The sequence below is a fragment of the Clupea harengus genome, chromosome 11, assembly GCF_900700415.2.
Source record: "Clupea harengus chromosome 11, Ch_v2.0.2, whole genome shotgun sequence".
Lineage (NCBI taxonomy): Eukaryota > Metazoa > Chordata > Actinopteri > Clupeiformes > Clupeidae > Clupea > Clupea harengus.
In genome coordinates, this window is record NC_045162.1 from 6,054,553 (window position 1) to 6,080,955 (window position 26,403).

At 41.5% G+C, this 26,403-nt stretch overlaps 2 protein-coding genes across 4 annotated transcripts; both read right to left on the reverse strand.

Annotated features, from left to right (window-relative positions):
* Positions 1 to 4,236: 4,236 nt before the first annotated feature.
* On the reverse strand, positions 4,237 to 8,802 carry rpz4 (rapunzel 4). 2 transcript variants are annotated; one of them, XM_031576056.2, is made up of 3 exons: positions 8,464 to 8,802; positions 6,623 to 6,704; positions 4,237 to 6,424 (listed from the first exon to the last, which is right to left on the reverse strand). In XM_031576056.2, the coding sequence occupies exon 3, from the start codon at positions 6,391 to 6,393 to the stop codon at positions 5,212 to 5,214; it is 1,182 nt and encodes a 393-aa protein (XP_031431916.1). In that variant the 5' UTR covers positions 6,394 to 6,424; positions 6,623 to 6,704; positions 8,464 to 8,802; the 3' UTR covers positions 4,237 to 5,211. The 2 variants fall into 2 exon arrangements, with proteins under 2 accessions (XP_031431916.1, XP_031431917.1); XM_031576057.2 differs by lacking the exon at positions 6,623 to 6,704.
* Positions 8,803 to 8,906: 104 nt separating this feature from the next.
* On the reverse strand, positions 8,907 to 19,914 carry rpz5 (rapunzel 5). Of its 2 annotated transcripts, XM_031576055.2 has the most exons (3): positions 19,063 to 19,914; positions 12,248 to 12,484; positions 8,907 to 10,601 (listed from the first exon to the last, which is right to left on the reverse strand). In XM_031576055.2, the coding sequence occupies exon 3, from the start codon at positions 10,530 to 10,532 to the stop codon at positions 9,351 to 9,353; it is 1,182 nt and encodes a 393-aa protein (XP_031431915.1). In that variant the 5' UTR covers positions 10,533 to 10,601; positions 12,248 to 12,484; positions 19,063 to 19,914; the 3' UTR covers positions 8,907 to 9,350. The 2 variants fall into 2 exon arrangements, with proteins under 2 accessions (XP_031431915.1, XP_042564971.1); XM_042709037.1 differs by lacking the exons at positions 12,248 to 12,484; positions 19,063 to 19,914 and adding an exon at positions 11,669 to 12,171.
* Between the last annotated feature and the right edge of the window lie 6,489 nt (positions 19,915 to 26,403).

Sequence of the window (26,403 nt, forward strand, 5' to 3'; positions counted from 1 at the left end):
ATATCCAATCTGGTACTTAATTTTTTTTTTCCTAGATGGATATTCAGGGATAAGCCCCATACAACTAAGTAGGCTACAAAAAGTAAATTTACCAGACTTGTATAGGGAAAAGGGGTATTCCAAATCTGAAGATCCTGATAACTGCTAGGCCCTCAGAAACCTTTATAATCTGAATCTGAAAATCTGTGGGGCACCACCCTGACCGCATGCCAAAGAGCCAGGCTCAGTGGTTTGGCTGTTGGAACACATACTCATCCGTCATGCCGTCACACTGCCATCCCCTTGAGGAAGCACACCCATGTGCTTCACGCACACAGACATCCCTCACCCATCCTCCATCCTCCAGCGCATCCCAGGGAGCCCCACACAACTTCACCCATCTCTCGGGTCCCTCACACAGGGGTCAACCTAACCCGGGGGTCCCTCATACGATTCACATACTGGGAACGCCACAGATGGCTTCACAGCAAGCCATCCCGCTTCTGGCACCATATGTAGAAAAGGCAGAGCGCAGTCACCCCACCTGGCCTTGAACCCAGGACTATGGGGGACCAAACCCTCACCCTGACCGCAATGCCAAAGTGCCAGGCTCGTTGGTATGGCAGTCAGAACACATACTCATCTGTCACTGGGTCTAACTGTAAATTCTGTCAGAATTCTCAGTAGTGCTCCTGACACTGACACACACACTAGACATTCAAAGACATATAGTGCCCTCCAGAATTATTGTCACCCTTTAGTAAAAATGAGAAAAACGAGATGCGAAAAAAAATCTTTATTGTTTATCCTCATGATCTTTCATTAAAAATATTCACAAAAATCTAACCTTTAATTGAAGTAACATAATTGGAAGAAACATTACATTCTTATCATGGAACAAATATTTTTCTCAAAAATATGTGTGGCATAATTATTGGCACCCCTTCATTTAATGTTTTGTGCAGCCTCCCTTTGCCAAGATAACAGCTCTGCGTCTTCTCCTATAATGCATGATGAGGTTGGTGAACACATGACACGGGATCTGAGACCATTCCTACATACAGTATCTCTCCAGATCCTTCAAATTCCAAGGTCGACGCTTGTAGACTCTTCTCTTCAGCTCATCCCACAGATTTTCTATGGGGTTTAGTTCGGGGGACTGTGATGGCCATAGCAAAACCTTTATTCTGCGGTCGGTAAACCATTTATGTGTAGATTTTGAGGTGTGCTTCGAATCATTGTCCTGTTGGGAGGTCCAACCACGGCCCATTTTAAGGTTCCTGGCAGGGGCTGTTAGGTTTTCATTTATATCTGCTGGTATTTGATGGACTCCATGATACCATGTATGCTAACATGATGTCCAGGGCCTTTGGAACAGCCCCGCAACATCAAAGATCCACCACCATACTTCACAGTGTGTATGAGGTGCTTTTCTGTATGGCTATCTTTTTGTCTACGCCTGATGGAGATAATTACCAGACACTGTTAATGACTTTATAATATATGAATCAAGTGCCTAGTTTTAATAATTATCTTATATGCTTTTCTTTTAACAGGGACATGGCTTTTCTGTGTTCCTGTGTATATGTGTAACTTTGATTAACTGGCGCCACTGATTGTTTTCTCGACCCTGAGAAGATACAAGAAGCTCGGACGAGAACCTTGTTTTGACTATGATTGTTAAACACGTACGGCGTCAGCATTAGATAAATCTAAGTACATAAACCCTGTGCGATGTTAGTGAAATTGCTTCACTTTCAGCCTTGTGCTGGGAGTGAGCCCGATTGCAATTGTTGTTGTTGTTTGTCTAATAAATATACTTATATGCAGCTCCGGAGTCCTGAGGTAACTAGGGTACATTTTTACCTAACAACGCCAAACCCACCTTTGATGTTTGTTGCCAAAAAGCTCTATTTTGGTCTCATCTGACCATATAACCCGGTCCTATTGAAAGTCCAAGTAACATTTGGCAAACTGTAGGTGCTTTAGTTTGTTGTTGATTGACGGCAGAGGCTTTTTTCTGGCAACCCTCCCAAACAACTTGTGGTGATGTAGGTGGCGTCTGATCGTAGTTTTGGAGACTTTCTGACCCCAAGACTCAACTAACCTCTGCAATTCTCCAGCTGTGATCCTTGGAGATTCTTTTGCCAGTCAAACCATCCTCCTCACAGTGTGTGGGGTCAAAGTACACACACGTCCTCTTCCAGGCTGATTCTTAACATCCATTTCCTGATTTGTGCAGCTCAACAACTTTCGTCGCACATGTTCACTGTGTTCTTGGGTCTTTCCCATAGTGATGAATGACAGGGCAATTTGGCCTGTGTCACCTCATATTTATAGCCCAGTGAAACAGGAAGTCATGGTTGACCACTTAAGAGTAACGAATCAAACAGGTGAACTTAAAAATGTAAAACATGACTGGAAATATACTTCAGTTAGATTTTAATTATAAGATTTTCTAGGGGTGCCAATAATTGTGGCACACATATTTTGGAGAAAAATATTTATTTAATATAAAAAATGTTCTTTCAATAATCTTACTTCATTAAAAAGGTAAGATTTTTGTGATTATTTTGAGTGAAAGACCAAGAGGATAAACAGCAAAGACTTATTTTTTCATAGCCTGTTTTGCTCATATTCACTAAGGGGGGCAATAATTCTGGAGGGCACTGTATAGGACCTCACATATGTTGCAAAACACACATTTAAAACAGTGCATGTCTATAATGATCAGACTGGGGGCATTTCTAGCTGTTGCAAAGATGAGGGGCTAAGTCTAGTTTGCCTGGACTTTTTGTGTTTTTGAAAGGAGATTGGCAGGTTGTGGAGGTATATCTACTATTGATAGGTTGTGAAGGTATATCTATTCAGATATTAAGATTACATGCGTGACAAAAGAGAAAACTATTTTGTTTTATGTGGCTTACATGTATGTGTCTCGTTCTTCAAGTTTGCTTTGGCAATACTGTTTCTTATGTTCATATCAATAAAGCAGGTCTATTTGAACTCAACTAAACTGAGAGAGAGAGAGAGAGAGAGAGAGAGAGAGAAACCTTCACTTGACAGACTTTGCCATAAGGCTATTTCTTGGTGCAAGGGCTATCTAGCTTGGGTTGCTATATTGTCACGTCAAGAAAAGCAGAAAGCATCTGGGTGTGGGCATCTTCCAACTTTGTGTGCACAGTACAGTGCTTGATTACTCCGCCCTTCTTTGGTTCCACTCTGTTACACAGTCGGTTTGTTGTTTTGCTATGAACACCTGGGGCTGAGGGCCCATGTATCCCTTTGTGTGTTGCTAGGGACCTTACGAGGTCTCTCAAGGGAGCAGCAGGGCTGTGAGTCTTTAGGGCCCCTGTGAGCTCTGGACCCGATAGGTCTATGCAGTAATACAGGCCAAAGAATGAGCAAGAATTAAGTGAATTTAAAAGATATTTATCGTTCCAAGGAAATGTGTGTTATTTCGAGTGATAACATTTCTGGCAAAAATGGACTAAACAGTTTTGTTGTGTCTTATTCTGAGTGAAAATGTAAAGAGCTATGGTTTGTGGATATGACGGCTGTACACTGATAGGGTTCTGTAGTCCCTCTGGGAGATTTTTTTCATCAATGCAATGATGTACCCGGAAATGTCAAATTTCACCCTCTGTGGAAGAATTGTGTGTGTTGTTGTTAGTACCACAGCATACTTTTGCTGTTTCTCCTCTCTCTTAAGTCATGTCTTTGTCACTCTTGGGGCTCAGGATTTGGGCTTAATATAGCATTGCAAAGCAGTAGTTCCGCTGCATAATTACAGGGAATAGTGGGTGTTTTCGCCTACTGGTTGGCCACAGGCATATTTGCTTTACCAGCTCCCTTGCTAAAGTGAGAATCAAATAGGTACCAAAGCCGTACACCGTAAACTGAATTAAGCACGAATGTACTGGTGCTTTTTGTTATTGATAGTTTTAAAATTGTATTTCTCGATTGTAGTTGAAAGCATGTGTGGATTTACAAAAATAATTGTAACATACATGCACAGAAACTTACCTTACGCAAAATATCAATTTGTGTAATAAGATAATGTATACAACATAGGATGTGTAAATGTCTCACCTGGAAAGTAAATCTATCACTGCGGAATGAATGACAGAAATCTCACCTGCTAGACCAGAAAAGCCACTCGAAGGACAGGGGGGTCAGTCTGTCATGGTTTTTAGGAACCTAATGATATAGTACTCATAGTACTCAAACATGGAAAACATGACAAAAACAGCCAACTGCAGTTTAAATAGAGCTTTTTTATTGAATCTCTTTTCCCATAAAGTATATATGTATGTTGTTAAAGGGTGTGTTAAAAGTGCCCCTTCCCCTCACAAGAAAGTGGAAATTTATACTAATACATTTATAGTAGTTCATTCATTAGTTACTGCTTGTAGTGGTTTTACTTTTTCGTCTAGAAAATCTGTACCTCTTAGCTTTTGCTTCATGCTCATCAAGTTAGCACTTTAACTGCCATTAACTAACATATGTTTAGTTTGAAAAACACATAACAGGGCTGTGGAGGAAGTACAAGGAGCCGCTACTTTTTTTTTTTTACGGTTTGTTAAATTTCTACCAAACCCATGGGTGAACACCAGACAAATACACGAGTATGTGAGGCATTCCTGAATAGACACTGCATATATCACTAGCATACCTCATGTGTTTCAACATGCCCGTTCCCTGAGGGCTGCATAGTACGTCTGGGCCCGGGGTCATAACACAAGGGAAAAGTTAAAAGGCATATATTTCAGTGCAGAAAGGGAGAAAACCAGTCTCATCACACTGCAGTAGCAGCTTTAAGCATGTAGATAAGCACTGTGTTAGTGTGTCGTGTTGTTCTTTCATTCATTCACTGTATTTTCCAGTTGATAATTCATGGGGATCCCTACATATGATATAACAACTTATATTATAACAAATTTCAGTACATTTTAAAGAAATTCTATTTGCTTCAAATTCTATTTGGTGTAGTCAAAGACAACATTATGGGTACAAAGATACAGCCATGATAGTCAATCAGTATACTGTAACTGATTCCTGCTGTAAACAATGGATTTGGTCTTCTATACAAATATTCTATCCAAATATTTTGCAAACATTTAAGCAAGGCTCTATATAACTGACAGGAAGTCAGAAAGTGAAACAAATACAGTCATTTTAAAGTATCAAAGATAATTGAGTCTCAGACTTAAAGAAAATCCACTGTTGCCATTAAGCAGAATGAACACAAACGTAGAACTCCTTCCCCCTCTTCTCCCAATAGTGCAACTCCTCTGAGAAGCTATAGGAGCAGATCACATCTTTGCATGAGGTCTTTATGGTTTGGACCACACAGACGGGCACCTTCTCAAACAGCAACTCCGCCACAGTGATGGAGCCCTTCTTCTGGCTGGAGAGCAGGTCCTCGATCTGGTCCATGTTCAGAGGCTCTGGAGAGGCGCTGAAGGACACCATCACATTCAGCTTGTCCTCCACCGAGGTCACGTTAAAGCGGCTTCGGCCCGTGAAACACTGGAACTCCGTCTTCTTCACAAACAGGCCACTCGGGGAGCTGAACACCCGGACTGACCAGCCCACCCAGTCATACTTCTTCTTCAGGGTCTCCATGATGGTGTCAGCCAGCTCTTTGTTGGATTTCCCACGGTTGTCCCGCACCACTCTTTTGGCGTCTATCTCCGCCTGTTTTGGGAAACTGTTGATGCAGTCCTCGATGACGGCGGTCATTTTGCGCTGAACAACCTGCATCTTCTCCCCCCAATCTCTGAGCACGTCCTTCTCCTCCTCCTCGTCGCACCCTTTGAGCGCATTGTATCCCATTAAAGCAATTAGGCCAATACAGAACAGTTTCTTAAGCCTGGCACAGAAGTCCTCCACAACACGACGGCTCTTCTGCTCATAGTTTAGTGTGATCTCCAACACAGACTCTGCAGAGAAGTTATCTCCGGTGACAGCATTGTAGAGGGTGATCAGGTTTTTATCCCCTCCGGTCTTGTTGAAGTGCTCCAAGAACAGCTTCTTTTTGACCTCTCGGAATTTGGGTTTGGCATTAAGGATGTCCATGTACTTGCGGAACTGGTTGGTCAGATTCTCCTCCACAGAAAAATAGGCAGCGTCCGCCGCGCTCTTCTTGATTTCCTCGTTGATGCGCTGAATCTCCTCAGACACCGCCTCCAACCTGTCCCGTACCTTCTGGAACTGCTCCTTCATGTACTCTGCCTCCTTGCTCTCAACGTTGTCGAGGGCCAGCCTGACGATGGGCGCTGCAATGGCGAAGACAGGGAACAGGTCTCCTGCGATGCTAGCCACCACCTCTGCCCCTTGCTCAAATACATCCATGACTGTCTCAACGACATTCTTCTTGTCGGCCACAAGCCGCTGCAGCTGATCCGCCATCTTGTAGGATCTCCTCTATAGGGTCAGTGTACTGCAAAAGAGAAACATGAACATTGTGTTGACAAGGTATGTTTTGTTATTGTGTTAGTTGTATAATAGGGTAATATAACAGTAAAATACAATTGAAAAGAAAAAGGAAGCAAGACAAGTGCATATGTAGGTTGTCTAAATGATGCTTACAGTTATGAAATTGTTACAAATCAAATAAATGACTAATCTGTGCTCTTACATATTAGTATCCCGGTTCTGTTGCTGCTCTGTGTGGACACGACGTAGTGTGTGCGCAGACCCAGATGGGCTTGCTGGTTGAGCTGATAAAAGGAGTAGTATCAGGGTTAGTTTCACAAGCGAAGCACTGCAGGACACACCCAGTGTGTTATGAGGCAATAATGCAAAGAAAGTCCCCTCTATGAGAAGTCCTGCTGTAAAGTCTACGTAACTGGGCAAACAACAGGTTGTTGTAGATATGGTTAGCATATCATACATTATATTTTTACTCAATTCCTGTGTCTGTGGATGAATACCAGTACCAGGTAAAATATTAAAAGACTAAAAAACACAGCAGCACTCATGATAATTTATCCACAGTACATATAATATAGCTAACCATATGATTGCAAAATATTTTCCCTCATCATTTCCATTCAAATATAATCATAATAAAACATGACACCATTACAATTATAATGAAACACAGAATCCTTTCAGCACGTGTTTAAACACTCTAGTCAGGGCAACTATGGGCGTGGGGAATGATTAACTGAGGTAGCTGAACTTGCTGGGCAGGAGCAAGCATTTTCCAAAGCACCTCAGACAGTAACCATAGAAACAAGACAATGGAAACTCTTTTGTCAGCCATTCTATCTACTCAGTGTTCCCAAGGGTTTTAGTTTTGGTTGCTGACGGAGCATAATGTCTTCATTTATCAAGATTATAGTTTTGGATCATAATAAACAATTGTTGTATACAGGTCTACAAAGAATGAGCTTGAAGAACACAATAACCTGGAGGCACAAAGATTGATATTCACTTCAGCATGAATGTGAGTGTGTGTTTGTGTGTGCACTAATGACATTTTAAAACTGGCAAGTTAGCATGGTAAAATTGACATCATGCCAAGCATGCCCACTTCAAAAACAGAAAGCACTGTAAGTCATTAGTAATTTTCCACCAGTTCAACAAAATGGGACTAGGTAGGAGAAAAGCTTCAAAAGGAAGAAAATGGTGGAAAGCCATCATGCTTATTTGATTTAGCCATGCATCCACTTGCGCTAAAACAGTTATTTCAGCCATCCACTTCAGCACCCCTCCCTTGGGTGACGGAGGAGTGTATTCTCTGTGGCAGGGGAGAGGCTCATTTCTCATCCACAAGGATGTGGCCAGTTTTCTGTTCTTCAGACCACAGATTAGAATATCAAAAATAGCTTCCAAAGAGGAACCTGAGGTGACACTAGAGGCCAACGTTTATGGCTAGTTCTTCCCTACTGAGCAAGAGTGCTAGAGAACACATGTTTAGGCTCTGCTGTAAAATCATAGGTTATGGCAGTGATGAGGACTTTTATCTAATGCACATAGACTAGCAGGTGATATCCACTAACTATTTTACTGAAGTATTCCAATAAACGAGAGCGACTACATTTGTACCATTTCGTCAACCGTCTACTTCGTTTAGATGTCATATTTGACACCACTTTCCACTTGAGCTGCTCACTCGTTCGAACTAGAAACCTATGCCTCATTTTCCGGAACAGCGCCCTAGCTTGACCGTTTCCAAAGTGAACATTTACACTAAACTGTCTTTTTTTGTCAGTTCGGTAGTCCTAGACCCCCTATGTCCTATAATGTAGCGTTATTCAGTCGACGCCTCACTGTGACAGGAAAGTTATTCTGAAGGCAACCATTTTCTAGCAAAAACTTTCTTCCTGAAGGCACTTACGATAACGCCCAATCATGTGTTAAATAGCTTATTAAATGCCCGATAAGTGTAAAGTACTCATAGAATTGTATACATTTCAAGTGTTAGACCTAAAGTATATCATCTGAAAAGCGCTGTGTCAAAATTTGACTCACCTTTAAATCGTTAAAGAAAGTAGTTTTGCCGGTAAGAAAGAAGTTTGCCCTGCCTGTTTTTGTCTTACGTGGTCATGTGGTCCGTGAAGTGCAGCTCACAGATAGACTGGCACACCCATTTCGAGGGAGAAGTGACCGTGTGTTGTTAGCTTACTGAAGATATAGCCTACTAGTGAAACATTAGGCTGCCATTTAGCCTACGGTTGCTTGAAAAGGCATAAAGGTTTTAACCACGCAAATTAACATTTCAGATCAGACTTACAGATTTACATATGTGGTCAAATATTGTATGTTATTCTGAGGGAACATACTTGTAAAGTTCATATCTGAACCCAAGGTGTAACCAATGGCATTTACAATCACGTTATGACGCATAGTCACATTACTCACATGGCTGTTTATAACAAAAGTATATTAAAAACATATTCATAAGGGAAATGATAGCTGTTTTATGACATTTATTGTTGGTTTCAGTCTAGCTTGCGCAGTGCTGTGTTAAAAAGCAGTTATGTTAACAAGTACACAAGAAAACATATTTGAAGACATATTGCCATTTCTTTGCCACATTTCAAATATTCAATAGAGAGAATTTGATTTTAGGTTATGTTTACTCTTTCGGATGCAAGCATCTTTTTGCAGTGTGGTTCTATGAATCAAAATTAATCTATTAATCTATATCTTTGTCGATTCATAAGAGTCAAAAATATATATGAGCACATGTAACCATGAAAACAACCCATTTAGGCATATAAAGTATCTCTTGAGTCAAATATTGCTATACATCCAGCTGTCTGTCTTACATATTCAAAGAAAAACATTTACGACACAGGTATGGAAAACTGATTGCCACATTTGTGATACCTCCCTGTCAGTGCAACTATACCAGACTACTCTGAATGGATACATATGTAGGCCCTTTTTTGTATCCCATAATAATAGCACTCTGGCTGAAAGTTGTTGGTCTCTTCCACTTTCTTATATCGGCTCACGGCATGCACCAGACAGTTGGGTTGGCTGCCACACAGGGTCTGTGCCACAGACACCATGTTACCCTTCAGCTTCTGGTTCTCGATCTGCTCCTGCAGTTGGCTCTTGTTGATTGGCTTTGGATCCGCACTGAAAGAAATCACCACTCGGATGTTGTTTTGGGTCAAGAGGTCAAAGAAGTTACCACCCCCACCACTGCCATGGTACTTCTTGCCAGCCAGCCAATTCCAAAAAAATATTCCACCGTGATTGAAAACTCGGATGGACCAGGAAACCCAGTCGTACTTTTTGGCGAGGATGGCCAGGAGAGATTTGGTGAACTCTGGGTCAATGCTGCCTGGCTTGTCCAGGAGCTGGCCTTCTACATCCATCTTGGCCTGGATGGCAAAGTTCTGGATGCAGTCATCTACCGCTGCCTTCATGCGGTTCTCCACGTCCTCCATCCGATCCTGCCACTTCTTCACCATCTCCTCTCCAATGGCTCCGTCTTTCAAGGAAGCTTGGCCCATGACTGCGAAGATGCCCATGACGAAGAGCTTCTTGAGTCGAGCGCAGAACTCCTCCACGGCCCTCCTGCTCCGATGCTCCGTGCTCACCACCGTTTCCAGCATGGGGTCTCCGGACGTGTTCTCCCCGGTGACAGCATTGTACAAGGCGTCCATGTTCAGGTCTCGATCGGTGTTCTCATAGTGGCTGAGGAATTTCTCCTTCTTCTTCTCCTTGAACTTGGGCTTGGCATTGATGAAGTCTTGAAACTTCTCATACTGGCTGATGATCTGAGCCTCACGGTCAAAGTTCTGCTTGTTCATGCTGCTCCTCTGCAACTCCATGGCGATTTTGCCAATTTCATCCTGTACGCCATCCAGTGCTTGGTTGATCTTCTCAAACTGCTCTGTCAAGTAACGGGCCTCCTTCCCCTCGGGGTTGCTGAGCATCTCTGCGGAGGCCACAAACACAGCTTCCAGGATGGGGTGAAACTGGCCCACTGTGGCAGCCAGGACCTCACAGCCCTGGCCCATGATCTCCACTCCTTTCTCAATCTTGTCCTTGTTCTGCAGGACCCATTCTTCAACGCGACTCATTATGCACCACAATAAAGAGGAGCTCGATTCACCTCCTCTTTTTCCGAGAGCTCAGTGATGTTTGAAATCCTGTGAGAGACAAGACACAAAATGAACATCATCCAAACTGTGGTGAAAATCAATGGCTGAGATCAATAGACGTTTCAAATTAAAAGATTGAGTTCCGCATAGGTCACATGGGTTATATTTGATCCAACACAAAAGGGACCCTTGAGATCAAATCTTTGGGACCAAATATCAACTGTCATCAACAAACACAACGGAGAAAACACACACACTTCAAAGTTAAAACCCAGCCAAGTGAAATGTTTTTTTTTTATCAGGTGACAGTGGACCAGGACTTGTTAGAACTTGTGTGTAGTCACAATGCCACACCCTTTGAGCACATACAAATGACAGGATAAGATAAGGAACCTTTTGTGATTGGGCTCATCCTAACTTTGTTTTAGGATACATATATTTTTAGAGTTTATAGCAACACAAACATGAAAATTAGATGGTGGTTAAGTTCTCATGGTGATGGCCGAGTTGTGAAACACTCAATGCTGGACTTTTCAAAAGACACAAACAATAGCCAGGCACTAGAGCAAACACAGATGCTCTCAACATGTGTGAAAGAGAAAGGCATTCACCCTTATGAGCATTTCAGGACATTTCTCGGCAGTTTAAATGCACAGGGGAGATGAGCTCACACACATATCTCATTTCCCTGGGCTTCAAATTCACTACAGAAAAAGGCACACCCTGATCTGAGAAATCCGTTCCCACTGCACTTGTTCTCTAATGAAAACAACACTCTCTGTCCAGTGCCATGTTAACACTCGAAGCCCCCATGCAGAAAGTCTAAAGATGCATTAGAAAATAGGAAGTACTAACAACCCAATACAATTTTGTAGATGACTATTCAAGTGAGACAATTTGTCAAATTCAACATTATTATTTACATACCAAGTATGTCCTTTACCAAGGTCAGTAGTACTTCAAAATGAGTCATATGAGATTAAGAGTAATTACCAAAATCATATCAAGAGTTTTCAATGCTTAAAAACGGCACAGAACTATTCTGCAATCCCTTTGTGACTCAACAGTATTGCATCATGATTTCAGATATATTTTGGAGAAAAAATAATACTTACTGAATAAAGATCCTGATTTTGGATGTGATTTTTCAAGTCTTCTTTTGTAAAGAAAATAGGCTCACTTTGAAATCAGCTTCACAAAAAAAGCAAGAAAAAAATGTCCTTGCAAATCTATCCTCTAATTAACTTCATTATTCATCTGGTCAAACCAAATGTGCCACGTCTCCTGGCAGTATGAAAGAGAACACCCAAACTGCTTTTGATTGTTCATTCCACTGAGACAAATACAAGCTCATAGAACATAGGACCACATCCCTGAGCCATAATCCAGCTGTATATTCACACACCATGACAAACCCTGTGGCAGTCAATATTGATTTAACAACAACATCCTGCAACTGAACAACCTATGATCAGCTCATTATGTTCCAATAACCCTTCTTGCTTGTCAACACAGGCACGTACCATTTATTTTGTATTTCTTTAATGTTTTTTAATCAAATGTTCAGAATTGTGTCACACACAGGAATAGAAAGATGACAAAATAAAATGATAATCATGTCCCTGTTTAATTCAAATATAGTAAGGATGTAGTTATAAAAAAAAAGTAAATAAAGACAGATTTAGGAGACTCACCACAAGTCCTGAAAAATGTTGCTCCTGTGCTCCGACAGATCTCAGCTGTGCCTCTGAGCAAAAGACTCCCAGGCCTGGGATGTATATGTAGACTCCCCCTCAGTGTGGCACTCCCCCCTCAGATTGCCTCCTTCCCCTCCAAACATTCCATGGAACCCAGTCTCTAGGATGACAGGCAGAGACGGAGACTGATAACATCCTGTAAACACTCCCCCAGGGGAGTGCAGCACATTCACACTGCAAAGGGGCAGAAGAAGAAAAAAAAAAATGAAACAAACTGGCTGGACAACGGGAGCCTCTTCGACAAGGACAGAGAGCAAGCACTTTCTGCCACACAAAACCCTGTCTTGTTGAGTCTGCAGTGAGGTTGCTATGGAAACATGTTTGGGGCTAAGAAAGTGAAAAGATATGCTGTCGTAGTTCAGTGCAAACTCATGCCAAGATCACAAAGCTGGCATGTTACACAGTACACAGCTCCTCCACATGCACAGGAGATTTTCATATTTTTGAATAGGCAAAGCAGACGACTCTGCACTGCTGATACTGTGTGAAATGTTATCCCCCCCACCACCACCCTCTCTGCCCACTTTTTTATGTCAAAGGATTCATTTAGGCATTGCTGTGAGGGGGTAGAGAATGCTTTCAATCAGTTATGCCACAATAGTCAGGGCTCGGTGAAAGACACCACTGTTTTACCATCCCAAGCCTTGCAACAGCACTGAGCCATTGCCTTTGTTCAGTTTCTCAGTGTGACCCATTAGTTGCTATGACTAATCACTCCAGCTAAACGAGGATGGAGGGGAGACCGGATGTGGTCTATGGCCATTGGTGCGCAGAGCCACTGGCAAGCCGTGCCGGCGAACAGTACGTGGGCGCGCTTTGGGTTTGCTTGTGTCGTCTCGCTGCTAGATCTCACACTATGCTAACTCGTTACCATCAGAAATGGGATCGTGCCCTCGCAGTAGCACGGCGGTATGTGGCGTGATGGGTGGCACAGGCTCGTGTGTGGCAGACACACTCCGGGTCGCCTCACTGAGAGCCCCATAGCATGTCCATACCTGCTGTGCCCAAGTGTACAGTACAGTATACTGAAATTAATAAATCAGCGTGGAAACTTATTATTTTTATAACCATTTGTGATTTTGTTCAGTGTTCTGAGACTCCGCATTGTATTATTGTGGAATTGTATGTCATTATGTAACCAGTGCACACATTTAATGATTATTATCTCATTCTGTCATTGCCTACACATCAGCGAGCTCTGTTTTCAAAGAGATCAGATAATAAATATCTCGTCAGATATTCTCATTACGTGAACTCCACACAAAATGTAGCCCTGTAGAAGAACTCAAATGGTATTGTCAGGCATGGGAGGCACTGTTGGCATGGGTTTTTTGCATTTGAAGCAGAGGAATGGAATGCATGTATAATGACAACCAGGTGAACAAGGTGTGCCAGACGAGGCACTGTTTGCACCACATCTGGACTGTCTGGAGTGTCGCCCTCATTCAGGTTCAGTAGGCATTCGTTTGGACCGTTACCTGGAATTACCCATGTCATTATTTTTGACCTTGTATTAAAATAAACAACAGAGTGTAGTGATTCTGTGGTACAGACAGGGCTAATTAACCTTTTAGGAGATGTTAGGCAGAATACCCATTCCGTGTTTCTTATATTTTATATCAAGGTATTCGTGTGACTGAGGGCATCTGTTTGAAAAACGAATCATATTGGATCTTTGACCTTGGCCTGGACCCCAACATTTCCTGTTGCCACAAGATGTCACTTTAGTTCAACCAGCAGACCTTCTGCATCCCTTTCTCTTGTGGACACAACATACTCTACAATTCTACACTATCGAAGTGTTTCACAACTGATCCAAGACATGACAACTGTGACACCTATGAGCTGAACATCTCTTTTTTACCCCAAATTGTGTGGTAGAGTGAGATAAAAGATCTGTTACCGTACAGGGCTACTGGAGAAAGTGTGTAAGCAGAAATGACTTATGACTCTTTCGAGAGAGAGCGTGCTGAGGCTAGCCAGCAGAAACCAGAGTGTAATTAATGTAAGCCCTGAGATCACACCTGTGGGAACCAGCCAAGCACCTGCATCAAGTACAGTGACGTTTACAGAAACAGGTTCACCTGCTGACAGTTCACTGGAAATTTGCTATATCTGCAATCCACTTTTGTGTTATCTGATAGATATCTGTTTACTTTATTTATTTACTATGTATATATTTATTTATTGTTATTTTTAAATGTTACCTTGTTCTACAATATATATATAGGCTTCATACAGAGATTGTATATTAGTGTAGTATGAGTCGATTGATATTGACTACATGTAACCCAGGTACAAATGCAAGATCAAAAACAATTAATGAGTGAGAAACTGCTGATAGATACATTTTGATAAGTGCCATTTAAATCTCACTTTCGTGACTGTGACAGATTATCAGTCTCACTTCACATAGGCCATCTCTCATGATAGCCACTGGCATGAGAAGAAATCTTTCTGTCTCCATCACAAGAGCAATGTTTTCAATGTTTTCACAAAGGAAATTACCTCATGATGACCAACGGGGAAACCGATAGACTCCCTTGGGAAAATATCGGTGGGGCCCTTAAACAGAACTATGAATCACTGATGAGTTGGAACCCTTTATCTTGTGGAGCCCATGTAGTCTGCAAACAGAAATTGAACTGTTGTGCAATACAAGTGCACATCGCTGCTATGTTTTTCATTGTTCCCGAAAACCATAGAGTGCTGGTGTCTGCCATAAACCGCTGGTGTCACAGTGACAGTATTGTCATTACATGCCAGAACTCGCCTCTGGATCTGAGGGGGCAGATGTTTCCAGGTCGTAGAGAGCCAGCAATGTGTTGAGTGAGTCAGGAGGGGAAATCCAGGCTACACAGTCCTGGAGGGTCAGGGATTATTGCACATGCAGAATTATATTTGTCCCTTGGTGACAGGAGGCCTGGCAGGAAGTTGTGAAAGAAGACAACTCATGAACTCAAGAGGAAATCATTTGTGAAATCATTTAGGGTCTGGATCACATTTACAGATGTATTCTGTTCCTGCATTCATTCCTCAAACCAGCTGAAGTTTCATTCCCGAATAGCTGTTGTGTGCTGTGTACACAGTTAAGCATTAACAGCCGTGCTGGGAGAGGGGAATTCCATCTCAGTTCAGAAAGTCCCTGTGATCATGACATAATGCTATTTTTTAACTCGCATTACTTCAGTGGTATAAAGGTGCTGGGTTAAATACTTGGAAAAATCCATAGGGGCCGCTCACGGTCCCCGAGGAAGAGAGAGCCACTTGTCAAGTTCTCCATCACAATCCCGAGGCTCAAAAGGTTGAGCCTCCACTCAAATGATGTTCATTACATGATGAGCCTCCTCTTATTATGATGTTCATAGTAATTTGCATACAGGCATGTTGTCATATTGGCCTACATGTGAACAATCTACGCAGGTCTCAAACACTATTCTGATCTTGTTTACCAACCTCAACCCATGTCCCCAGACGCTGAGTCTGGTTCTACTTCTGTATTCAGTACACTGTGTGTCTTTTGTGGTTAAAAGATGTAGCCTGCGCTCTTTGCAGGTGTAGACTGTTTCTTGCAAATTGCAAGGTCCCTTTTCCTGTCACCTACACTCGTTGCTAGGCAATGCTCTCAGCAATCATTTCCTGCAGAAACCTCACTACCAGTTGCAGGCAGGCATACACAGACTCAAAATAGTTTATCACATAACACATTCACAGTTTTAAGTTTTAAGTATTACAATTTTTACCACAAAGGAAGAAAAATAAATCCTGGAAGGGGTCTCAAATAAATAGCAGTACAAATACAAACATGAATGTTGAACTGTGAATGCAAAGATTAGAATCCCTTCACCTCTCACTTTGCTTCAGACTGCTTTATTGTCCTAAAAGGTTTGGAATTTAACTGACTTTGCTTAATCCATAACATGATTGTTAATACGCTTTTACACAACAACAACATTACACAAACTTTTTTGACTTTCAAGGGCATTCTTGATATATCTTTTGAATTAAATTAGATCCTCAGTGCCATACTGGTTGTTTACTCATCAGCATGCACATAGCACAGCCTGTAGAGACAGACCCCGAATCCAAATCTTCAAGGAGACAAACAGAATCTATCTTTTAGACTCCTTGGATCAATATAAATCCTTCCAGGATGCGAGAAAACAGATGAGTATTCACAGACTGCTAGCTCTCATTGATTGGATAAAATTCACTCTGTCACTCTGCCCCCAGTACAAAATAAGGAAATAGATTTCTACCCTCAGGCCCAATGCAAATGTGATGCTTGATTAAATCTCACCATGCTGAAGCAACAGGATTTCTTTCAGTGGTCGCATCACACTCTTTCCATCAGGGAGAGATCATCTACATGAGTAGTTTTATAATTCACTAACTGTCAAACTATCAATCAAAAGTTTATTGATTTATGACCCCCAGTAAATTATGATTGACACGTGTCAATGTTTTGAGTGATTTATGACCCCCGGTCAAAGTGGTTGGCATGTGACAAGATTTGACACGGTGACTCATGATTCAATAGTGGTCTATCTCTCTGTTCTCAGGGTAATGCTATGTCATTTCACATGTTAATTAAGTCTTAGAATGTCTTGGCCTGGCAGGGTGTGTGTGAGATTTGGTTGATAGCCCCTTTTGTTTTATAACTCTTGTGTATACAATGTAAGACAATAAACTCACCTCAACCCATAATATACTCACCCTGTGTTCTAGCAGCTGAATCTCTCTTACACACACACACACACACACACACACACACACACACACACACACACACACACCCACAGAGGCATAGACCCTTTTGATTACAGGGTCTATGGCAGACTTGTTGGGGCATCATTCAGACATGTCTCAGGCATAAGTTTCAAACTAATGGTGACTCATGATTCAATAGTTGGCTATCTCTCTGTTCTCAGGGTAATGCTATGTCATTTCACATGTTAATTAATTCCTAGAATGTCAAATAGTACCTTTTGTATTATAACTCTTGTGTATACAATGTAAGACAATAAACTCACCTCAACCCATAATATACTCACCCGGTGTTCTAGCAGCTGAATCTCTCTTACACACACACACACACACACACACACACACACACACACACACACACACACACACACACACACACACTCACACACACACACACACACACACAAACACACACAAACACACACACACACACACACACACACACACACACACACACACACACAGTAAGAGATGAGAAAGGTGTCCACCTTGTTAAGCAACTGTGTATACACAACACATTCTGGGGCCCCTGGAATAACTTCGATAGAAAACAATTATAAAAAAGTCATCCCATTAGTTGATGGTAGAAAACGGACCGAACATTTTGCAAAAATTATTACAAAAAGAAAAAAAAAGGTAAACTAGATTCTGAACAAAAAGCCTTAACATCTCAGTTGAGAAAACAACTATAACATTACTAGAATTGAACACAAAATTCAAATCCCTCAAGAACAAAAAAATCATGTGGTGTAGATGGCGGGTACAATCAAATGCTGACACACAGCACACCTAAATTAAGAGAGGCAATCTTGAAATTATTCAATTTAATCCTGTTCTGAGGCCACTTTCCAGAAAATGGAAGGTGGGCCACATCACACCAATTCATTAAAAAAAGGTGACAAACTTAATCCTGACAACTATAGAGGCATCTAACAGGGCCGCAATTTAGGGGAATTATTCTGGGGCATTCTGAACAACAGAATAACACAATTTAACCAAAACAATAATATCATAAATTCATCCCAGATAAGTTTTTCTCAAAACAACAGACCAACTGACCATATATACACATTGCATACACTCATAGAGGAACATGTACAAAATGTTAAAAAAAGGTAAATTATTTGGCTGTTTCATAGACTTTAGCAAAGCTTTCCACTCAGTATGGCACGACGGATTTATGTTGAAATATAATTATTAAAGACATGTATAAAAAAACAATAAATGCTGTGTAAAAAGTACCAACAGAATAAAAGATAATTTTGACCAGACAAAAGGAGTTCGACATGGCTGTTGCTTAAGTCCAACTTTATTCAACATGTATATCAATGATTTGGCTACAAAGATTGAAAGTTCTTTGTCCCCAGGTCTTAAACTTCTAAAGGAAGAAATTAAATGCCTGCTTTTTGCTGACAATCTCCTCCTACTCTCCCCTAGTGCAGAGCCGCTTCAGGAAAGTCTGAATATTCTTAACTAATACAGTCTAACAAGGGCCACTTACAATTAACCTGGATAAATCCAAAATCATGATATTCCAGAAAAGACACTCCATACTTAATAGTAATTACAGGATCACAACTGGCAAACAAAAACTTGAACAGGTAAAAAGATATTGTTATTTAGGATTAATGATTTCTTCTACAGGACATTTTTATGGTGCAATAAGAGATTTAACTGAAAAGGCAAGAACAACCTGCTAAGAAACCTCTTTACTAAAATACTAAAAAAAAAAAAACTTTGGTAAAAAAAAATTCGATTCACTACTGAAACCAATACTACGTACGTACTTCGTTATGGGAGTGATGTTTGGGGAACAAAATTTAAAGACAAATTGGACACATGGGTAAAACTGAAACAGCTAAAAGAAAGGAATAAAGAAAATTACATTAACTATGGGTTTTCCCTTCTTTCTCACTGTCCATTACTTTTATCTGCTATATGTAGGGGGTATACAAGGGGAGGGGGAGAGGACAGGTGTGACTTACCGACTGGCGGCCCTCCAGGCTATGGGGAATCAAGAAAGCTCCCTGGAGTGACACGGGGAAGGACTTCAGGGGGGAATCCTTACATGGTTTAAAGCTAAATATACAAATTCTATTGAACTTGTTAGAGAAGGTAAAAATTATGTATGGCTTAAGTAAAAAAAAAAAATCCTCAAATACCCAAAACATATTCCTATGGATAATCTACATCCCCCCAGTTGAATCCCCCTACTTTAAGGAATAACTATGATAAAATAACAAATATAAATGGGGGAAATAACTACTGCAGCTCTGTCGGTCCCCCAGTCTGTACATAGTCAATGGTCGACTAAGACAGGTCTTCTTTGGCCGCTACACCTACAACTCCTCTCTTGGCAGTAGCACAGCAGATTACGCAATAATATATTTGGACCCTCTATCTCTCAGAGCAGTCACAGTCAGGCAACAAACCCCTTTTTCAAACCATAACCAGATCAGAATATACCTTAAAAGACTCCACTCTAACCACCCATGCCCTAACCCCCAGTAAATTATATAACATAACAACTCACTATAGAGGGGACCAAAGCAGAATACCTGAATATCAGGAAGCAATGAGCAGCCATGAAATTCAAGAACATTTAAATTTGTTACTGCCCCCATTCATATCTCAGCAGTAAAGAAGGAGTAAACATAACCACAAAGCACATCAACAATATCTTTCATCTTGTGGCACAACAATCAAACTTACCTTTCCAAAAACCAAACCCCTTAAAAAAGAAAAAAAAAAGGAATGCAAGAAAAATGGTTTGACTCAGTTTTTTCCTAATGTTTTTTGCATTCTAAGACAATTATCCACCCAAAAAAAAACACAGGGCTCCAGACAATCAGGACCTATGTATTTTCACTGTGAGTTGTTATGTTATATAATTTACTTGCCAAGAGAGGAGTTGTAGGTGTAGCGGCCAAAGAAGACCTGTCTTAGTCGACCATTGACTATGTACAGACTGGGGGACCGACAGAGCTGCAGTAGTTATTTCCCCCATTTATATTTGTTATTTTATCATAGTTATTCCTTAAAGTAGGGGGATTCAACTGGGGGATGTAGATTATCCATAGGAATATGTTTTGGGTATTTGAGGATTTTTTTTTTTTACTTAAGCCATACATAATTTTTACCTTCTCTAACAAGTTCAATAGAATTTGTATATTTAGCTTTAAACCATGTAAGGATTCCCCCCTGAAGTCCTTCCCCGTGTCACTCCAGGGAGCTTTCTTGATTCCCCATAGCCTGGAGGGCCGCCAGTCGGTAAGTCACACCTGTCCTCTCCCCCTCCCCTTGTATACCCCCTACATATAGCAGATAAAAGTAATGGACAGTGAGAAAGAAGGGAAAACCCATAGTTAATGTAATTTTCTTTATTCCTTTCTTTTAGCTGTTTCAGTTTTACCCATGTGTCCAATTTGTCTTTAAATTTTGTTCCCCAAACATCACTCCCATAACGAAGTACGTACGTAGTATTGGTTTCAGTAGTGAATCGAATTTTTTTTTACCAAAGTTTTTTTTTTTTTTAGTATTTTAGTAAAGAGGTTTCTTAGCAGGTTGTTCTTGCCTTTTCAGTTAAATCTCTTATTGCACCATAAAAATGTCCTGTAGAAGAAATCATTAATCCTAAATAACAATATCTTTTTACCTGTTCAAGTTTTTGTTTGCCAGTTGTGATCCTGTAATTACTATTAAGTATGGAGTGTCTTTTCTGGAATATCATGATTTTGGATTTATCCAGGTTAATTGTAAGTGGCCCTTGTTAGACTGTATTAGTTAAGAATATTCAGACTTTCCTGAAGCGGCTCTGCACTAGGGGAGAGTAGGAGGAGATTGTCAGCAAAAAGCAGGCATTTAATTTCTTCCTTTAGAAGTTTAAGACCTGGGGACAAAGAACTTTCAATCTTTGTAGCCAAATCATTGATATACATGTTGAATAAAGTTGGACTTAAGCAACAGCCATGTCGAACTCCTTTTGTCTGGTCAAAATTATCTTTTATTCTGTTGGTACTTTTTACACAGCATTTATTGTTTTTTTATACATGTCTTTAATAATTATATTTCAACATAAATCCGTCGTGCCATACTGAGTGGAAAGCTTTGCTAAAGTCTATGAAACAGCCAAATAATTTACCTTTTTTTAACATTTTGTACATGTTCCTCTATGAGTGTATGCAATGTGTATATATGGTCAGTTGGTCTGTTGTTTTGAGAAAAACTTATCTGGGATGAATTTATGATATTATTGTTTTGGTTAAATTGTGTTATTCTGTTGTTCAGAATGCCCCAGAATAATTCCCCTAAATTGCGGCCCTGTTAGATGCCTCTATAGTTGTCAGGATTAAGTTTGTCACCTTTTTTTAATGAATTGGTGTGATGTGGCCCACCTTCCATTTTCTGGAAAGTGGCCTCAGAACAGGATTAAATTGAATAATTTCAAGATTGCCTCTCTTAATTTAGGTGTGCTGTGTGTCAGCATTTGATTGTACCCGCCATCTACACCACATGATTTTTTTGTTCTTGAGGGATTTGAATTTTGTGTTCAATTCTAGTAATGTTATAGTTGTTTTCTCAACTGAGATGTTAAGGCTTTTTGTTCAGAATCTAGTTTACCTTTTTTTTTCTTTTTGTAATAATTTTTGCAAAATGTTCGGTCCGTTTTCTACCATCAACTAATGGGATGACTTTTTTATAATTGTTTTCTATCGAAGTTATTCCAGGGGCCCCAGAATGTGTTGTGTATACACAGTTGCTTAACAAGGTGGACACCTTTCTCATCTCTTACTGTGTGTGTGTGTGTGTGTGTGTGTGTGTGTGTGTGTTTGTGTGTGTTTGTGTGTGTTTGTGTGTGTGTGTGTGTGTGTGTGTGTGTGTGTGTGTGTGTGTGTGTGTGTGTGTGTGTGTGTGTGTGTGTGTGTGTGTGTGTGTGTGTGTAAGAGAGATTCAGCTGCTAGAACACCGGGTGAGTATATTATGGGTTGAGGTGAGTTTATTGTCTTACATTGTATACACAAGAGTTATAATACAAAAGGTACTATTTGACATTCTAGGAATTAATTAACATGTGAAATGACATAGCATTACCCTGAGAACAGAGAGATAGCCAACTATTGAGTCACCATTAGTTTGAAACTTATGCCTGAGACATGTCTGAATGATGCCCCAACAAGTCTGCCATAGACCCTGTAATCAAAAGGGTCTATGCCTCTGTGGGTGTGTGTGTGTGTGTGTGTGTGTGTGTGTGTGTGTGTGTGTGTGTGTGTGTGTGTGTGTGTGTGTAAGAGAGATTCAGCTGCTAGAACACAGGGTGAGTATATTATGGGTTGAGGTGAGTTTATTGTCTTACATTGTATACACAAGAGTTATAAAACAAAAGGGGCTATCAACCAAATCTCACACACACCCTGCCAGGCCAAGACATTCTAAGACTTAATTAACATGTGAAATGACATAGCATTACCCTGAGAACAGAGAGATAGACCACTATTGAATCATGAGTCACCGTGTCAAATCTTGTCACATGCCAACCACTTTGACCGGGGGTCATAAATCACTCAAAACATTGACACGTGTCAATCATAATTTACTGGGGGTCATAAATCAATAAACTTTTGATTGATAGTTTGACAGTTAGTGAATTATAAAACTACTTACATGTTATATTCAGAGCTTTCTGTTCATCACGCATCACATCTCACCAAGGCTAAGGCAGCACATTTTCGGTAGAAGCTTTGTTATCAGTTGTTGTGGAACTGATGGTGTAGGCCACATTCCTCAAGGCAGGAGCAACCATACATGTGGAAAAGGCTACCCTTGTTACAGGTGAATGTTAAAATGTGGAAAAAAGGTTAAAAAGTGTTTTCTTTCCATTCGTTGACAGCAGTGGCTATTATGACGGGCCCTAGTCAGTGGCGTAAGGCAATGGTTCCCAAAATATTTTACAGTACCGTACCCCCTTTTTTTCATGTTTGTAACCGCCGCCGCCACGCCCCCTCCCCTCGCACGCTTATTTTGCCTATAACACTTGAAACTGTGAAGTTGTCAGGATAGATCACTAACCGCCGCCACGCCCCCTCCCCTCGCACGCTTATTTTGCCTATAACACTGGAAACTGTGAAGTTGTCAGGATAGATCACTAACCACCGCTACGCCCCCTCCCCTCGCACGCTTATTTTGCCTATAACACTTGAAACTGTGAAGTTGTCAGGGTAGATCACTAACCACCGCCGCCGCCACGCCCCCTCCCGCCGCAAGCTTATTTTGCCTATAACACTTGAAACTGTGAAGTTGTCAGGGTAGATCACTAACCGCCGCCACGCCCCCTCCCCCGCACATATTCCGCCTTCAGACTATTTACATTGACGTAAATAGGTCTATGGCCCACGGCTACGGGCCCCCTAGACCACGGACCCAGATGCGACCGCACCTGCTGCACCCCCTATAGTTACGCCCCTGGTTGACAGTACAAACATGACATGAATCGAAAATGCCCATTGTGTCACTTTAAATGACCCATCGCATGTTTTATTCAAGAGAATACCTGATGATTTCCATGCTAATCTTTGATCACTGAATGCACCAAAATGATTCGTTAATTCAAATGCACATGTGCATGTCAGTATTGTAGCGTGTCTAAGTTGATGAATGTTATGTGTTGTTGTGCAGGTTAATGTGTGTAAAGTTCCAGGATCTCTGTTACCTGAGCCATGTGGGGGAAACGCCCCTTTGGGTGTGTGGTTTGGGGGTTGAATGGAGAGCGAAGGGAGTGATAGAGGTGTGCTGGTTCCTGGCGGCACATTGGGAAGACTAATTTGGTTATTTCTCAAATGAACAACTGCACGGCGTGGCCGACAACAGCCACAATTAAGCTACAAGTTCAGTAGTAAACAGATCGTGCCTGATTCTTAATAGCGGAGAACGCTACAGTATTATTCAGTCCAACATTGCTTTAGAATTTACAGCGGTCAGGTGGGAAGTACCTATTCACCTAAAAGCACTATTAACTTCAATGGAATGTGAAGGGCAATTTAAAATAGGTCAAGAAACGTTTCAGCATGCAGGCTGAATGGAGCATAAACAAGAGAGTGGTGTGTGTGTGTGTGTGTCTGTGTGTGTGTGTCTGTTTGTGTTTGTAAGAGAGAGACAGTGATAGAGATAGAGAGAGAGAGAGAGAGAGAGCACACTCACAAGAGAGAAATTACAAGGGAGCCAGAACAGAGATCAATATACCGATTACAACTTTAATTTGCTAATGGGTTTGTGGACAGAAGTGTAGGAGCAAGCTTAAGGGCTATTTATAGTTTTCATATTTGGGTATATTGTAAAGCACCGGTCTCTGGAAATGAAAGTCCTTCTATTGTTTCCTGTTTGCCGGAGTTCAGAGCTCCAAGCTGTGGCGTTTCCTAATTTCCCATTTCCCTGTTTCCTGCCCTTTGTCTCCCCTCCCCCCCTGCGGCAGTCCCAGCATGGCCTCGCTATCACTCACTCTGACATGCTAGCATGTAGCCACACCTGATCACTTTAAAGACTTTCTCTTGAATATCAGATTAATGTGTCTTACTATCTTACATAGGTGGAGGTGTGTTGGCTTATATTCGCAGTGTGTGTGTGGTGTTTGTGGGGGGTGGGGGGGTGGTGGTGGGCTGCTCTGCCACAAATGATGGGTAGGACATTACACTGCACTGCACAGCATGGACCATATCCAGGTCTCAGCATGGGCCTTCGCTGACAGCACAGGCTGATATACTGCAGTGCCGAAAGACGGGAACTCATGGTGTGAGAGGATGGACGGGGGGATGGTTTGGCTTGTCTTCAAGTAAGAGGGAGAGGAGAGAAAGGGAGAGAGAAACAAGAAGGAGGAGTGAAACAAGGCCAGGGGAGGGAAGGGAGAGAGAGAGAAAGAGAGGGTGTGTGTGTGTGTGTGTGTGTGTGTGTGTGTGTGTGTGTGTGTGTGTGTGTGTGAGTATGTGTGTATGTGTGTGTGTGTGTGTGTGTGTGTGTGTGTGTGTGTGTGTGTGTGTGTGTGTGAGAGAGAGAGTGAGAGAGAGAAAGAGTGAGTGAGTGAGAGAGATTCCTTTGTGCTGACGTCGGGCAAAAAGTCTGGTAGTCTGTTGGGGGTTTTCAGTCCGAGTGGAAAACACAGAAGGGGGTGAGTGGAGTGTATACACACTGCGAAGGCAGCCTGGGTAGTATACACACTGCGAAGGCAGCCTGGGTAGGCCTGTGCACAGACAGGAAGCTTCAGGAGTTACATTGTTGTCATAGAGATGAGAGAGCACAGCATTTGCCATTAATCTCAAATATTTGCGATCGCTAATGACAAACACGGAATGCCTGACCCTTACTACCCTGCGCGTTAACAGCGAGTGAACTGGAGTTGTGTGACCGTGACCTTCATGTTTGCTCCCTCCTGCCAAAACAGGCCTTTGACGGCCAATCTAGAGGGCTTCAGCAGGTCTGCTGCTGTGTGTCACTGAACAAATGTTTTAATGCTTTTTATCAGATTAGCCCACTTAAGCCGCAGGGCCCTGGTCGATGGTCCACTCTGACAGGGAGGTAATGTCATTACGGCCCCAGATCCAGTCAGGCTGGGCCGCCCCCGCGATTGATCGACCGCCTCCTGAGAACCACTAATGCTGGGCTCCATAAAAATCAATCATTTGTTTATGAAATATTGATATTGGCTGATACGTCTTATCTGAGAACTTTGGATGAAGAGGATTTACAGAGGGTATAGGTGATCTCAGAAGAATGTCAAACCAGTTATTTACATAGTTCTTTTGAATGGGGACTCACTAATCATGAGCAGCAAGTTAAGCATAAGTTTAACAAGTTACTGGGGTGTTACGTCATGGCAATTACATAATAAAGTGAATAGACGTAGTGAGTCAGTACAGTAAGTCAAAAACCAGTTAAATTATTAAAATAACAGTTTTCAAAGAAAATGTTTGAGACATCAAAACTGCTCTCTCATCTGTCCTTTGATCTGCTGAAATAGGACTTTATCTGAAAAACAGAATGGCCCCCTCTATCTTTAAATATTATGCCAAGTACCTTCTCCATTAACTCAGCTGCCACTGATAGTGATAAGACAGGAAGAAATTGAGTTTGCCTGATGTAGACCTGCCTGAGTGCTGTAGATACTGTCAGTTAGGACCCTTGACTGAAAAATGCCAGAGCACTGACTCGAGAGAGCCATCAAATATATTTCACCAAAACCTTCTTGATCTGTTTGTTGATGGCGCCCTCTGTCTCCCAAAGGTGCAAGAGCAGCTTCGCTCTTAACAAACCAGCAAGGGAAGAAATTAATCTCATAACTC

What these genes read in the sequence shown, in the direction of transcription:
- rpz4 (XM_031576057.2), bottom strand. Translation starts at nt 6,393, where the DNA reads ATGGCGGATCAGCTGCAGCGGCTTGTGGCCGACAAGAAGAATGTCGTT.
- rpz5 (XM_031576055.2), bottom strand. Translation starts at nt 10,532, where the DNA reads ATGAGTCGCGTTGAAGAATGGGTCCTGCAGAACAAGGACAAGATTGAG.